Source organism: Furipterus horrens, unplaced genomic scaffold (assembly GCF_987537825.1).
Source record: "Furipterus horrens unplaced genomic scaffold, mFurHor1.1.pri manual_scaffold_5, whole genome shotgun sequence".
Taxonomy (NCBI): domain Eukaryota; kingdom Metazoa; phylum Chordata; class Mammalia; order Chiroptera; family Furipteridae; genus Furipterus; species Furipterus horrens.
This window is the reverse complement of record NW_028327175.1, coordinates 127644654-127661010: the sequence shown is the minus strand read 5'-3', so window position 1 is coordinate 127661010 and position 16357 is coordinate 127644654. Positions and strand designations below refer to the sequence as shown.

At 40.4% G+C, this 16357-nt stretch overlaps 1 protein-coding gene across 1 annotated transcript in view; it reads right to left on the bottom strand.

The window, feature by feature from the left end:
* USP31 (ubiquitin specific peptidase 31) overlaps positions 1–16357 on the bottom strand; it is an 86332-nt gene that overhangs the window by 13231 nt on the left and 56744 nt on the right. The window contains exons 7-11 of the mRNA XM_090277765.1: positions 14654–14831; positions 8441–8552; positions 7751–7845; positions 6291–6368; positions 5609–5738 (exon numbers count right to left, since the gene is read on the bottom strand). Of these exons, the coding sequence (XP_090133891.1) occupies positions 5609–5738; positions 6291–6368; positions 7751–7845; positions 8441–8552; positions 14654–14831 (593 nt within the window). The remainder of the gene's footprint in view (positions 1–5608; positions 5739–6290; positions 6369–7750; positions 7846–8440; positions 8553–14653; positions 14832–16357) is intronic.

Below are 16357 nucleotides of genomic sequence, written 5' to 3'. Positions count from 1 at the left end.
CGGAGGAAGAAACTGTTGGTCTCTCAGCAGAGTCTGCTTGTTTAAAGGGCTCCCACAGTCCTAAAACGTCCGCAGACCCGCTTACCCTGGGAACAACAGCCAGGGCAATAGCTAGAGAGGCGCCAGTCCCATACGAAAGTGGAAGAAGTGCCTGGAAAAGGGGCAAGTGCTGGGCAGGCAGCACTGTTTCCCCCCAGCCCCTCCCCCACACACAGTGCCACAATGTGGTGAAACAGGTTGCCCTGTACTGACGAATACCTAAGGCTCCGCCCCTTACAACATAACAGGTGCGACAGCTCTACCTAAGACACAGAGGCAAACAAACACAGAAGCCTGTCAAGTTGAGAAGACAGAATAGTATGGCCCAAAAGGGGAAACGGATCAAGGTTCCAGTGGGAGAACTAAGCGACAAGGAGGTAGCCAACCTAACAGACACAGAGTTCAAAAACACTGGTGATAAAGAACGTCACAGGCTTGACAGATCTCCTTAAGTATGGCAAACACATAAGAGAAGAAGTGAAAGCTATGCTAAATGAAACGAAGGAAAATCCACACAAAACCAGTGGTGAAGGGAAGGAAACTGGGGTTCAAATCAATGATTTGGAACATAAGGAAGAAAAAAACAGTCAATCAGTACAGAATGAGGAAACAAGAATTGAAAAATAGGAGGAGAGGCTTAGGAACCTCTGGGACAACTTTAATTGTGCCAACATCCAAACCATAGGGGTGCCAGAAGGAGAAGAGGAAGAGCAAGAAACTGAAAACTTACGTGAAAAAATAATGAAGGAAAACTCCCCAAATTTGGTGAAGGAAATAGACATACAGGTTCAGAAAGCACAGAGAATCCCAAACAAGCTAGATCCAAAAAGGACCACACCAAGACACACAATTAAAATGTCAAAGCTTAAAGATAAAGAGAGAATCTTAAGAGCAGCAAGAGAAAAGCAGAGCGCTATCAACAAAGAGGTGCTTATAAGACTTTCAGCTGTTTTCTCAAAAGAAACTTATAGGCAAGAAGGGACTGGCAAGAAGTATTGAATGTGATGAAAAGCAAGGACTTACAACCAAGATTAATCTATCCAGCAAAGCTTTCATTTGGAATGGAAGGGCAGATAAAGTGCTTCCCAGACAAGGGACTTACTTAAGAAAAAGAAGATCAAAACTATGATCATTAAAATGACAACAAACTTGCCACTATCAATAACTAAATCTAAAAATAAAAGTAAAATCCAACTAAGCAAACCAGAATAGGAAAAGAATCATAGGTATGGGAATCATCTAGAGAGTTATCAGCTGGGAGGGGGGAGGGCGAGAAATAGGGAAATGGTGCAGGACTAAGAAGCATAATTGGTTGATACAAAATAGACATAGGGAAGTTAAGAATAATATAGGAAAGGGTGAAGCCAAAGAACTTATATGCACGACCCATGGACATGAACTAAGGGGGACGGGATTGCTGGAGGAAAGGGCAGAGGGGAGCAAAGGGGAAAAAATTGCGATACTGTAACAACATAATCAATAAAATATACTTTAAAAGGTATTGCAATTTTTTCCTCTGCATTTTAATTATTTCCTTAGATTATATTCCCAGAAGAGGGATTATTGGATCAGTTTTTGATATTTAAATACATACTTCCAAATTGTTTTCCTGAATATTTGTATTAGTTTATATTCCCTCCAATGAGCAGGGAGTAACTCCAACTTTTTTTAGTCACTACTTTGATCAAATTAAGTGCTCTGTTTTAATTTAAAAACCAGCATTTTGGCACATTGCATTTGGATGTCTGTTTGTTGCCTGATAGCTTTAGAAGAAGATGACCAAATTTGGAGTGTTAACTAAAAAAAAAAAACTTGATATCTAGAGAGTTCCTGAAGCTCTGCTGATGGAGGGAGGTGGTCCAACTTGAATACAAATGATAGTCACACTCTTTTAATGTGCCAATCTTTTGTAATTTGAGTGTATTGCAATGAAAACTGACATGTGGGTAAAGGTTTTGTATATGACCACACTGAGTGAGCACGACAGTGACAGAATTTATCCCAGAGCACTGGTGGCTGGGGAAGTTAACCACTATGTTTATTACTAGATAAAGATCCCCCCTTTCCCATCTAGGTGGTAAATGGCTTGGGAGTGAGAAACGGGAGTGGGCGAGGGGGACGTATCCAAGATTGTGCCATTGCTTTTATTAATTAAAATTTTAAAACAAAAAGAAAGTGGCACCCAAATATTCACTAGATTATCTCTCAAAAAGGAATGATGAAATTGGTAAACACTGTCTAGAGGATATGGCCCTGAAGCACCTCAAACTCAGCATGCTCCCAAACTCATCACCTTGCCATCAGTATAGTCCCCATGCTCCTCCTGTTCTGTCTCAGCAAATACCCCAACCATCCACCAAAGGCAGATCATGGAGGTCAGCCCAAGCCTGCAAAACTTTCCCTCTTCCTCCCAATCCACGTCCACCCAAAGTTATTCTCTCTCTGCCATCTCTCATCCCTGTCTCCTCCTCTCTAACCTGACTAATACCACCACTTATTCTCTTACCTGGACTTCTCTAACTTCCTGACCATTTTCTCTCCAAATAATCCTGTCCTTCTGCTATCAACATGATCTTTGTAAATGTCACTCTAGGCCTCACATCTATGTATGTCATCTCTGCAGGCCAGGAATTCAGGATGAGGACATGTTAGGTGACAGGTGCCAATAGGTGAGAGATTTTTAAACCTGCTCTAGAAATCAGAAGCTGCATCAGATCTGGGACCACGTCACAGTGAAGTAAGGGAGGCCATGGGAATGGAAGGCAGTCAGAAAAACAGAGAAATTGGAAAGAACAATAAGGACAGGGCTATCAGTACCAACCCTGCAGAGAGGACAAGTGTAAACTGAGAATTTCAAAGAGCAGAGTGAGAAATGTGTCAGACAGATGATGAGAGAAAAGCAAGGAAATAACAATGGTGAAGTCAGGCAGAAGACAGGAGGAAGACTGGCATGCAATTTGAAAGGGAGCAGAACTAAGGGCATTTTTTTCATGACAGGAGACCCAGTCATGTTTGCAGGAGGGACAAAAGTTTGGGTGGGTGAAAGTGAATTTCTAAGAAAGTTAGACTGGAAGGGACCTAAACTATCATCTGGTAAGTCCACATTTGTGTTACATTAACAGTCTACATGCATGGCCATCCAGCCCAGTGCTCACAGTGAAAAACAGGTTGTTATTTGATTTTTTAATATCTGATACATTACAAATGATACTTCTGTAAGATACATTAAGAATGTTGTGATGTCTAGTAACCATGACAGTCTCTAAAACACCTGTCATAAACTGCTAGAGAGCTTCCCTGACCTGCAGACTGGACTGAGCATCACTGGTCTAGCTAACTGCCTAGCACATGAAGCTCAGCAAGAAGCAGTTCCATTTTCAGACAATATGTTACAAAGTTCTTCCAAATGTTAAGACAGAATCATTTTCCCTGTAATTTCCGATATTTAAATTCTGCTTTTTAGATAAATTAAGTCCAACCCCTCCCCAACAGGATGGACCTTGAAGTGCCTGAGTCCTTCAGACTCCTTCATCAAAATTGGATCAACCATGTCATGATTTCCAGATGCGCCATTCCTCTACTCTTTCTGGTTGTGCCCAGTTTGCCGGTGTCTTAACAGGGAACATTTAAGGTATGAAAAGAGCAGTGCCATCACCATCTGAGTTCTGGACAATTTCTAAAGCATCCTTAAGGCCGCTGACAGTGACTGATACGCACGTGACGCTGCCATTCAATACTGAGCTTGCAGACAACCAACCCCAACGTTACTGTCAGAGCCTGCTCCAGCCAAGTTGCACATTCTCCTCTCCTTACTTGTACTGTTGTTTTTGGACCCAACGACTGAACTCCCCAAGCAACACTCATTTATTCATTCATTCCAGTACATACTTACCAAATGCTTTCTATGTGTCAGGCACCATGGTAGATACTTAAGATTATTCAAAGACCAAGACAGAGTCTTTTATCTCTCCCCTTTACCCACTGTGCTCCAGTCACACTAGCTTCATTTCTGTTTCTCAACACATGCCACATTCCTTCCTACCACATGATCTCTGCTTCCTTTATTTCATTGTGCATACCCACTAGACTGTAAACAGGCTGAGGGTAGAAACATTGTCTGTCTCGGTCCCTGCCAAATCCCCAGGACCTAGTGCAGTACCTAGTACACAGTATATACTCAGTAAACAGTTACTAAATAAATGAATCCCTATTAAAGTGTATCTTGCTAGCCTGAACTCATCCCCCTGAATCAGTGAGATGTTCTGTAGAATACCAGTGTTACCTTCAAGTAGGTCTGCTCCCCTCTAAGCTTTGTGTCATTCTCAAACATCTCCCAAATCAATTCAAAACAAAAAACAAAGCTTAATAGGATAAGGTGTTACACAGAGCTTGCAATCAACAGGTTTCAAAGCCAACTATTTTATATAAGCCCCAGACTGAAAAAATATGTCCTATGAAACCTATTATTAAAGGAACCAGCTATGAGCAGCTTGGGGAAGAAAAGAGTCAGCAAAAAGATGAAAAACATTTCAAATATTTAAAGGATAGACAAATATTTGTCCTCAACTGTTATTAACAAACTCAGGAGAGAGAACACCTGTGGGTTATAGTAACTTGGGGATGTATGTCAGGTTGACTTCAGCCACCATCAGAGATATCCAAAGAGAAAATGTTGAGTCTCCTAACTAAGCAAATGCCTCATAACTAAAGATATACAAACAGTGGATGAACAATCACCTATTTGAAATTAGGTAGAACCCAACCATTAGAAAAAAGAAGCTTTAAACTCCTCTCTGACCCTGAAATTGCATAATTCCCTATATACTTAGAGTGAGCAGTAACAATCAGTAGTCAAAATTATGATTCTAAACATCAACTCCAAGCATTCTAGTCAAGATGTCTCAAGGTGCATCAACCTGGAGAACTTTAAAAAACACACAGGCCTGAGCCCCATCCACAGAGATTTGTTTATCCGTCTATCTGCCCATTCTTACATATAACTATTTACCAAGTCCCTACTATCTGCAAAGCACTGTGCTAAGTGGTCCAAAGTGCACTGCCCAACAGAACTTTCTGTCTATGTCTATAATGCCCAATACGAGAGCCACATGTGCCTACTGAGCACTTGAAATATGGCTAATGCAACTAAGAAACTGAACTTTTAAATTTTATTTCATTATAATTAATTTAAATTTAAATAGGTCCTGGCACCTATGTTCTTAATACCAAAGAGTTGAGAATTACTTTTTTAGTTACCAAGGAAAATGATTTAAAATTTGTAAATTAAAACAAAATATAAGTTTATCATTAACCATGAAAAGGAAAAAAAAAATAACTACAAAGGTTCATTTCTAGAGCATTTCAATTAAGTTTTTCTAAAACTTTAAACAATTTTTTGTGAAAGCCCTAGGGAAAAAAAGAAAATACTAAGATACCCAATTACATGTACAGAACCTATATAAATACAAAACTCCTGGGAGTTTTCTGGGACATAATTTGTTTCTCCACTGTCACCTTGCCATGACCCCCGCCCCTACCATCACACTACACAAGAATTGCTCTCTCTTACCCGCTCCTCTTTGGTGTAGAGTTGGAAACACTGGGATAAAGTGCAAGTTTGAGGATGATGATGATGCTCCCTTTGCAGACGTACACTTTCTGCATCAGGGATATATTCATCTTCAATATTTACAAACAAGCTGCCATTGGGGAGGGAAAGTATTTATCAGAGAATGTCTTATAAAACTGAAACAAAATACAATTGCAGCTTCACAGTGTGGATATAAATACATAACCAAGAAGATCAATATGTAAGAAGGCAATTTTCCATGTTCCAAACTTAAGTGTTCTTGAAAAATTCTCTACCTATCAAGTTATTTTCAAAAAATAATTCCAGTGATATATCTGGGACTGGCCACATGCTAATTCATATATTCTTGTCCTTTGTAACTAAGGACATGCATTTTGCATAAGTAACTAGAGTTAATGTGCCTGTAATACAAATCAAAGTAATTTAGACCTATAATGAATATACACATGAATATATATGAATACATATATAGCTTCTATCTCAGCAACAGGCAACAGAATGTATAGGAGAGAAATAATAAACTACTTAAATATAGGATTAGCAACACACTGGGACATGAAACAGCTGAAGAGAAGAGAGATTTGGGTTTCAGCTAATTTGAAATATCAAAGGTATGCTTTTAAAACAATGACTCTATAAACACTAAGTAAAAAATACTCACAAATCTTTTGTCTCCTTGTCCCATTCTACCACTAATTTCACATGAGCAGTGCCACCTGGTCCACAAGACTTTAAAGCCCTATAGGACAGGGAAGGTAGAAGGGGAGGGGAACCACATATTATTTTCTAAATAAATGATTTTACTTAATATGATCATCCAATCTGAAATCATGTGATTTCTGAAAATCTTCATCATTGTTCCCCAGTAGAAAGTTTCTAGTGAGACCATTATAATAACCTCATATTAAATAAGTAGGTTACAACTGGATTTTTTTTTAAAACCTTAGACTAAAATGTCCAGTACAGAAATAAAGAGTGGAAGAAATTTAGAATCCTGTTATAACACTGTCCACAATCACTCTTAGATTCTTTATGATCTTTCCAGCTTTTTGTCCAGTTTCTCACCAACCCAAATAAGAGGTTGGACAACAGTCTCTCTGGGGAGAAAGTCTGCACCTGCACCCCTCCCGCCCCTCATAAACAATGCCTGGTCCTAAGACTCTGTCCGCGCCAATCTAAACTTCTGCAAGGTACTAGTTGAGTTCTATCTACTTCTTTCATAAAGCCCCAGGTTCCTTAGCTCGTCCCACCTCATGAGAAACTTAGTATTAATAGTCAGTATCACTCATCTAATGTTTCTTATGTCTTACAATGTTTCAAAGCATTATCTAATCTATTAACTCTCATCTCTAAAACCAAACAGTAACCTGCTTTCGAACAGAACCATGTTAAAGACATTTTTGGAATCCCGAAATTCAGGGACTATGACATTTGTTGAAAAAATCATTATCATAAAAACAGTCACGTGAGTTTTTCTATTTATGTATCATATGTGTAGTACACATATGTGCATCTCCCTTATTTTAATACAGTGGACTATTGTCATATAAGTATGTAGAAGGACAGTGAAGTGAATACTTTGACCATGGGGGAAGGATGGACAGTATGAAGAAAGGCTCAGAGGAAAGATACTGTCAACAAATGCAAAGTGCGTCCAAATACTCCTCAGTACATTGACACTGCTGAAGGCTGAGAGTGGTGGGGAAAAGAGTGAGGCCTGACAGAGTGAAGTAATCAGGGTCCAAACTGCAACACGTCATGCACTGTGGAACCTGGACTTTGTCTCTTACAAAACAGATTACCATGCAAGGATTTCAAGGAGGAAAGTGGTATGCTTAGAATTCTACTTTGGAAAACATCCATCTTGGTGAATAAGCAAATGTCATTCATTGTAGTCCTAGGACACACAGTATTTGCTTCATAACATAAGTACTCCAGGCTTTTCTAATTTCAAAAAGGATCCAAAACATATCATACTCTAACATGAATCAAAAGTAAAATAAATACTTAATTTCTAAATGAGTCTAAAGAACCCAACACATTTGTGTGGAAATTTTACCAGACATCATAGAAATTACACATCAGCACATGAGAAGTTCTAGAAGGTGAATTTTTTTTTACCTTTCTACTGTTGGGTGACACAGTGGCTGCTCCTCCTGGGGTAGCAAGTATGTGATTCCCACCACACTGACCACACGCAAACTGAACGGACACACCTGCATCAAACAGTGAAGGAGAATTAGGCTGAATTTCTCTTCAAGGGCATCTGTTAGTCAGTGATGTTTCCAAAACAGACTAAAGACAAAGCAAACTGTTCTACAAAATGCTCTTCCATAATGTTCTGTTAGGTTACTGAGTCATTCTCATACATTTTAAATATGATTTACCCAAATGCAATTTACACATAAAATATTTTATGCAAGACAGGTAATATGTGGTTTTAGTGGAGCATTAACCTAATGTAAGTTTCCCTTAGATACCTTAACATTGTAACCCTAATCTTGAAAATATACAGAGAGGTGTTCCACAAAGTCAGTCCAAGTTGATCATGTGGTAAACATTATTAGACAAATAATGGAAAGGGAAACCTTGCAGTATCCAGCTTGCTTCAAACATTGAGGGTTAAATCCTCAGTCAAAAATCTGAACACAGCTGATTCTACTGAACAGCTTTGCCCCAAGGCTTCCAAACACTCCAGCTCGGTGTCCATCTTCCCTAATGCAGAGGTCTGACTTCAAACTTGCCTGCAAGGGCTATTTCTTCACTGCATACACATGCATGCTGGGCTGGAGCATCAGAGCATATACATACCTGAATGCACACTGTGGGCTTCAGGAAATACTTCATCTTCTCCAAGATCTCCTTCTGCAGCAGGTCCCAGGCTACTGTCTTCTCCAAGTGCAGCACAAATGGCAACCCAAACCTAACACACACACACATCTCAATCACCTCAAATTACAGCAATTCCTTTAACACTGGAATTCCTTATTCCTGACATTCTTACAGGGAATCACTATATAATTGATTTTAGGACTGTTCTCAAAATAAAACAAACAGGAAATTTAATAGTAACTTACAAGTGGATGAGAAAGTCAGAAGAGAAGCCAAAATTTCTAAGTGAAATTTAATAGCTCATACACCAAAATGGCTTCTGGGGGAACATGATTCTAGGATATTAAGCAGCAAGAGGACAAGAACAATGCAGAAGGTGAGGAAAGAAGTGAGGATCAAACAGCACAGGTCAAACATATGAGGGGTTAATGCCAGAGCAGTAGACAGGACTGGAAGGTCCAGCAGGCAGGCAGCCACATCCTGATAATCTGACAACAAGGAAGGCACTGGCAAGCAAGTGAAGCTGAAAGTCAACTTCTAACCTCAGGGAGAAGCCACATGGCCCTCTCCAGCGCTGGGCTGTCAGATGTTGGAGAACTGAAGACAGTGCCGTGGTTCTCAGTGTGGCTGCAGGCTGACATCACCAAGGGAGCTTTAAACAAGGATGCCCAGGTGCAACCCTTGAGATCCAGCTGCAGTCATTCTGGTGGGTGGCTCAAATATTGAATTTTTTAGAAGCTCCCCAGATGGTTCTAAAATGCAGCCAAGGAGGAGGACCACTGGCCTGGCCTCATTCTCCCCAGTCCCCAGCCATTTAGACCTACTTGATATATGCCCTGTATTTGTCCTACTTGTGAGTAGATCTTTTTCAACCAATTCCTTCAGCCTGGAACAGGCTTCCCAGCATTATTCTAGGTTAGGTCCTACTCACCCCATCGAGACCCAGTGGAACTATCCTTCTGTAGGAAGCACCCTGTTGGTTTGTTCCCTGTGCTTTCTGTACCATAGCACTAACACTGCCTGATTACTTTTCTGCCTCCATCAATGCACTGTGAGTTACTGAGAGCAAGAACTGTGATTTACACATCTTAGTAGCCCAAAGAGCAATGCCCAGAAAATGGTAGGTGCTCAGTGAGTGAATGAGTGAATCACTGAATGAAGAATCAGATAAACCCTGACTCAAGCTGAAGCAGAGATGCTAAAATCACCAAGAAACCCAACTCCTATTAAAAAACACTTTACTCACAGTAGCACTCAACAGCGATATAAAGTAGGTTAAAGCATGTGTAAACTATGTCTTCACTTCAAAGAGACTAAACATCCCTTCCCATCTGTCCCTTAAACATGCCAAGCTTCTTCTAGGTTCAGTGTCTTTCTACTCGATGTCCCCTTTTTATGGGATTCTGTTCCCCAAAGGCTCACACATCTCACCCCCTAACCTCACTGGGGCTCAGCTGCTGCCTCCTCAAAAGCCCTCCCTCACCTCCCTCTCTGACACAGCTTCACAATGTCCCCCAGCCCCAGCACACCCAATCATCCCAGTCAGTTTTAAAATCTTCAAAATGGAAGTGACTGAAGTTAAATGTGTTCTTTATAGTGATTCTGTCCTAATTAGGATGTAAGTTCCATGAGTGCAGATCCTGTCTGTGTGTTGCTATGACCCCAGTGTTTACAGCAGTGCCCAACACACTGTAAACACTCCAGTATTTGTTAATAAACATCATAAACACACAAATAAACACACTTTGCATTGTTATTTATCATCTTTTAAAAAGGAACTTATGTCAAAGCAACATTTTAAAAGGCTAATATAAATACTACCCTGACAAATATTAAGAACACAAAATCCTTCTTCCCTAAAACAGGTCCACATGTTAAGTGTTATTACTCAGGTTACAGTACTATTATGATAAGGCTAATTTAAAAGACAGTCTAAACTCCCACAGATTCTTACAGGGGGAAACAGATTTGAGAGCTCTTCAGGCCCCAACTTCCTGGCTCATGCCACTGAATGAAGAATGGTACCATTGCCGAGACAGGAAGCACAGGAAAGCCAGGTATACAGGGAAAAAGAATGAGCTCAGTTTGGAACAGAAGACTGAAGTGTACTAGACATCTAAGTAGATTTGTTAAGATTTTTTTTTTTAAGCTGTTAAGAAAGTAGCTGGATTGATGTGTAAGTCTGGAGCCCTAAAAGGCCCCAAGAGGAGCCTGAGCTGAAAATATAAGATATGAAAGGAGTCTTTAAAAAACTACATGGGCTCGATATCCAGTCAAGATGGAGGCATAGGTAAACATGCTTTGCCACCCTCTACAACAATAAGAAGAAATACAACTACATGAAAACTAAAAAAAACCAGAATTAGCAGAAAACTAAATAGCATGAAAGTCTGAAAAACAAAGATATAAAGAAGCAATACTCATACAAACAGGTAGGAGGTGTGGAGAAGACGCAGTGTGGTGGTGGCGCTGGCAGCAGCAGCAAAGCAGTGGCTACAGCTGGCCAGCAGAGAGAGCAGTCTCACATTATAAAAGTTGTGAGAGACACCTGGTGCACAATCCCAGCCCCAGACCAGGCCATAAAGCTCATGACTACAGTGCCAGGGAAAATAAAGCTTCTGACTGTGAAAATCAGTGGGAGCTGGGGCGGAAGAAGAAATTGCTAGTCTCTCAGCAGAGCCCATTTCTTTAGAGAGCTCCCCCACAGTCCTAAATCATCCGCAAACCCATCCACACTGGGAACAACAAAGAGGGCAACCGCTAGAGGAGTGCCAGTTCCATATAGGAAGTGGGAAAAGTACCTGGAAAAGGGATGAGTGCTGAGCAAGCAGCATTGTTACCTCTCTGACCCCTCATACACACACAGTGCCACAACATGGTGAAATGGGTCGTCCGCACTGACAAATACCTAGGGCTCCGCCCCATACAATGTAACAAGTGCAACAGCTCTACCTAAGACAAAGAGGCAAACACAGGACACTGTCAACTTAAGGAGACAGAGAAGTATGGCCCAAAGAGGGAATGGATCAAGGTTCCAGTGGGAGAACTGAGCAATGAAGAGATAGCCAACCTAATAGCCACAGAGTTCAAAACACTGGTGATAACAATACTCACAGACTAGGACTTCGGGCCAAAATGGAGGCACAAACATGCTGCGTCTCCCTCCACAACTAAGAAGGAATACAACTACCTAAAATCTAGAAAACAACCAGAAGTTCCAGAAATCAAACTGCACGGAAGTCTAACAAACAAAGATATAAACAAGAAATACTCATCTAGACAAGTAGGAGGGATGGAGCCAGGGCGGAGAGGACGCAGTGTGGTGGTGGCAGCAGCAGGCTGGTGGAAAGCACAGTTACACGTTTCAAAAAGTCAGGATGGAGGGACACCTGAGGAGCGTTCCAGCTCCTCATGAGACTGCTCAGCTCACGGTCCAAGCACCGAGGAAAATCAAGCGTCATTGCTTCTGACTGTGCAAACCAGGGGGTGTTGGGGCGGAGGCAGAATCTGCCGGTCTCTCAGCAGAGTCCGCTTGTTTAAAGGGCCCCACAGCCCTAGAACATCCACAGACCCATCACTCTGGGAACGACAGCCAGGGCAACAGCTAGAAAGGCACCAGTCCCATACGGAAGTGGGAAAAGTGCCTAGAAAAAGGGGAGAGTGCTGGGCAAACAGCATTGTTCCCTCAGACCCCTCCCCCACTTACAGTGCCACAACATGGGGAAATAGGTTGTCCTCTACTGGCAAATCCCTAAGGCTCTGCCCCTTATAACCTAACAGGAGCAACAGCTCTACCTAAGACACAGGCAAACAAACACAGGAGCTTGTCAAGATGAGGAGACAGAGAAGTATGGCCCAAAAGGGGGAATGGATCAAGGTTCCAGTGGGAGAACTAACCTAACAAATGCAGAATTCTAAACACTGGTGATAAAGATGCTCACAGGCTTTACAGGTATGCTTGAGAACAGCAAATGCATAAGAGAAGAAGTGAAGGCTATGCTAAGTAAAATGAAGGAAAATCCACACGAAACCAATGGTGAAGGGAAGAAAACTGGGGTTCAAATCAATGATTTGAAACATAAGGAAGAAAAAAACAGTCAACCGGTACAGAATGAGGAAACAAGAACTGAACAAAATGAGGAGAGGCTTCGGAACTTCTGGGACAACTTTAAACATACCAACATCCAATCATGGGAGTGCCAGAAGGAGAAGAGGAAGAGCAAGAAACTGAAAACTTATGTGAAAATATAATGGAGGAAAACTCCCCAAATTTTGTAAAGGAAATAGACAAAGACATACAAGTCCAGGAAGCACAGAGTCCCGGGTGAGCTGGACCCAGAGGGGACCACACCAAGACACATCGTGATTAAAATGCCAAAGGTGAAAGATAAAGAGAGAATCCTAAAAGCAGCAAGAGAGAAGCGGAGAGTTGCCTACAAAGGGGTGCCTATAAGACTATCAGCTTGTTTCACAAAAGACACTTTGCAGGCAAGAAGGGACTGGCAAGAAGTATTCAATGTGATGAAAAGCAAGGACCCATAATCAAAATTACTCTATCCAGCAAAGCTATCACTTAGAATAGAAGGGCAAATGAAGTGCTTCCCAGACAAGGTAAAGCTAAAAGAGTTCATCATCACCAACCCATTATTATATGAAATGTCAAAGGGACTTACTTAAGAAAAAGGAGATCAAAACTATGAACACTAAAATGACAACAAACTCACAAATACCGACAACTGACTCTAAAAATTAAAAACAAAATCCAACTAAGCAAACTAGAATAGAAACAGAATCATAGGTATGGGGAACATTTGGAGGATTATGAGCTGGTATGGGTAATAGGGAGAAATGGAGAAATTGTGCAAGGATTAAGAAGCATAATCGATTGGTACAAAATAGACAGGGGGAAGTTAAGACTAACATAGGAAAGGGTGAAGCCAAAGAACTTATATGCACGACCCATGGACATGAACTAAGCGGGGTGGGATTGCGAGAGGGAAGGGGGTACTGGGCAGAGGGAAGCAAAGGGGAAAAAACTGGAACTACTGTAACAACATAATCAATAACTACACTTTAAAAAAATGACAATAAACTCACAACTATCAACAACAGAATCTAAAAAAATAACAAAAACAAACTAAGCAAACAACCAGAATAGGAACAGAATCATAGGTATGGGGATTATTTGGAGTGTTATCAGCTGGGAGGGGAAGGGGGAGAAAGGGGGAGATGTTGCAGGGATTAAGAAGCATACTTGGTTGGTACAAAATAGACAGGGGGATGTTAAGAATTGTATAGGAAAGGGTGGAGCCAAAAAACATACAGGCACGACCAATGGACATGAACTAAGAGGGGTGGGACTGCTGGAGGGAGGGGGGTACTGGGTGGAGGGGAGCAAAGGGAAAAAAACTGGGACAACTGTAACAGCATAATCGATAAAATATACTTAAAAAGAATAATTAAAAAAAACTACATGGGCTCAATATCTGGAAACAGCTCAAGTGCCCTTCAGTAGATGAGTGAATAAAAAAGCTGTGGTATTGTACATTTACACAATGGAATACTATGCATCCTTAAAAAAGAAGAAAATCTTACCTTCTGCATCAGCATGGATGGACCTGAAGATTATAATGCTAAGCAAAATAAGCCAATCAGAGAAAGACAAATACTATATGATCTCACTTACATGTAGAATCTAATGACAAAATAAATGTCCGAATAAAATAGAAACAGAGGCATGGAAACATGGAACAGACTGACAGCTGCCAGAGGGAATGGGGTGGTGAACTAGATGGGAAACAGTGAATAAATTAGCCAAAGAACATACATATATAACCCACAGACACAGACAGCAGTGAGGTGATGGCCAGAGGGAAGGGGCTGTGGAGGAATGGTGGAGGTAGACAAAAGGGGGGAAATGGGGACATCTGTAATAGTTTCAACAATAAAAATAAAGTCTTAAAAAAATGAAAACTACATGGCGTTGAAGAGCCTTTCTCACTCAGATTCATCCTAATTTTATATTCTCCCCCTCCCAACCCCTCAAATCAGGTCAACTTATACATATATTCTTTCTAAATATCAGAATCAAAATTAACTATATACTAAAAGTAAGAATGTCTTTATTCTTCCTTTTGAAAATATTAGACTTTTAAAAACCTCAGTAGTTATTGGAAAATAAGTTAGTTTCACCTTTTCCCTTGCTGCCCTGTGCAGGCTCGGTTACACACTAACAGAACAATCTTGTCGCTCCCTGCTCTTGTCATGGGTAAGTCCACTTTCCCTTGCTTTGCTGCTGCTTGTGTAGAAGATAATCTTTGATGATCCAAGCCAAATTTTACATGGTTTAGATTGTTGTTTAAGTGGATTCCTGAAATAGATTTAAAAACAACTTACTTTATCTCTTCAAAAATCTTTTCATTCATTCATCACAAATTTACCCAACAGAATTAAGAAGTTGCCATCATATAATTTAAACTGCAATTGAAAAGGGAACAAATGATCTATTTTGAGATGACTCATCTAGACATTACTTAAACTAGCCTTACCTTTCTTAAAAACTTAAAATTAAAACTCTTCAGTGAATATTAGATACAGCATTAAAAGAGCAAGTCTGCAGAAATGATTCACCACAACAAATTTAAATGTGGTCATATAACCAGAAACCAAGTAAATTTCTTTTTTAATTAAAAATAAAGGCTAGTACAAATGGAATGATCTTCACTATTCCAATACCATTTCTTCTTCCTGATTTAAGAGCCAGACTTATAAGAAACTACACTTAACTAGATTCACAGCCATTACAGAACTTGAATATAATCACCTAAACTACATCAACCCATATTAAACAAAAATATGTATCCGACAGGCACTGTACTGACTGCTGAAAGCAAGGTCTTCAGAACTACCCCCAATGAGAGGAACTCAGAAATTCAGCATGGAGCAACAGGCCCTATACTCAGCAGGAACTCAATAAATGCTTCACTAAATGATTGTTAATTTCTTTAGTCCTTTGAAAGTACAACCTAAGGAAATGACACTCTAACTGGAGAATAGAAAAATGAAGCCCTCCATCACCCACCACCATCACCACCCAAAATATAATAATAATAACACCAGGAAGAGAATGAAGTGTCTATTCAAAAGTATTCATAGCATAAATCTGGCAATAACCTAAATATCCTGCAATACGAGACTTGCTAAACCTGTTAAAGCACAACAGCATTACAGAAATTTAAAATGATGAATACATAGCTAATACCAAAATAAAGTCCAGATAAGTTAGCATTTTGATAAAAGAACACAGAAACTAAAAATAAGAAAACAGTTTTCATCAAGCTATTAGAAGGAAGAAAACTTTTTTTAAAAAATATTTTTATGTATGTATTTATTTATTTATAGAGAGACGGGGAAAGGGAGGAGAAAGAGGGGGAGAGAAACATCAATGTGTGGTTGCCTCTTACATGCCCTCAATTGGGGACCTGGCCTGCAACCCAGGCATGTGCCCTGACTGGGAATCAAACCAGTGACCCTTTGGTTCGCAGGCCAGCTCTCAGTCCACTGAGCCACCCAGTCAGGGCAGAGGAAAGAAAACTTTTTAAGCTTGAACACCATGAAAAAAATCAGAGAAGAGTAGCAGATTTCAGTTCCTAACCATTTTAAACTTTGGTATGAGAAAATAAAAATAACTTAAGTCTGAATCTGAGACAGTGAATGACCTCATTACCCAGGTTCTCAGCAGGTAAAGCTGGGAAGACCTGTTCTGCTAAAAGTGATTAGGATTCCTAATAAGATAAGAGGAGACCCAGCACCTGCAGAGAGGTCAGCCTCTCATTCAAAGTGCAGGCCCAGTAACCACCAGCTTGTGTGGCCCCTTAAACCTAAGTCTGCTCCCTC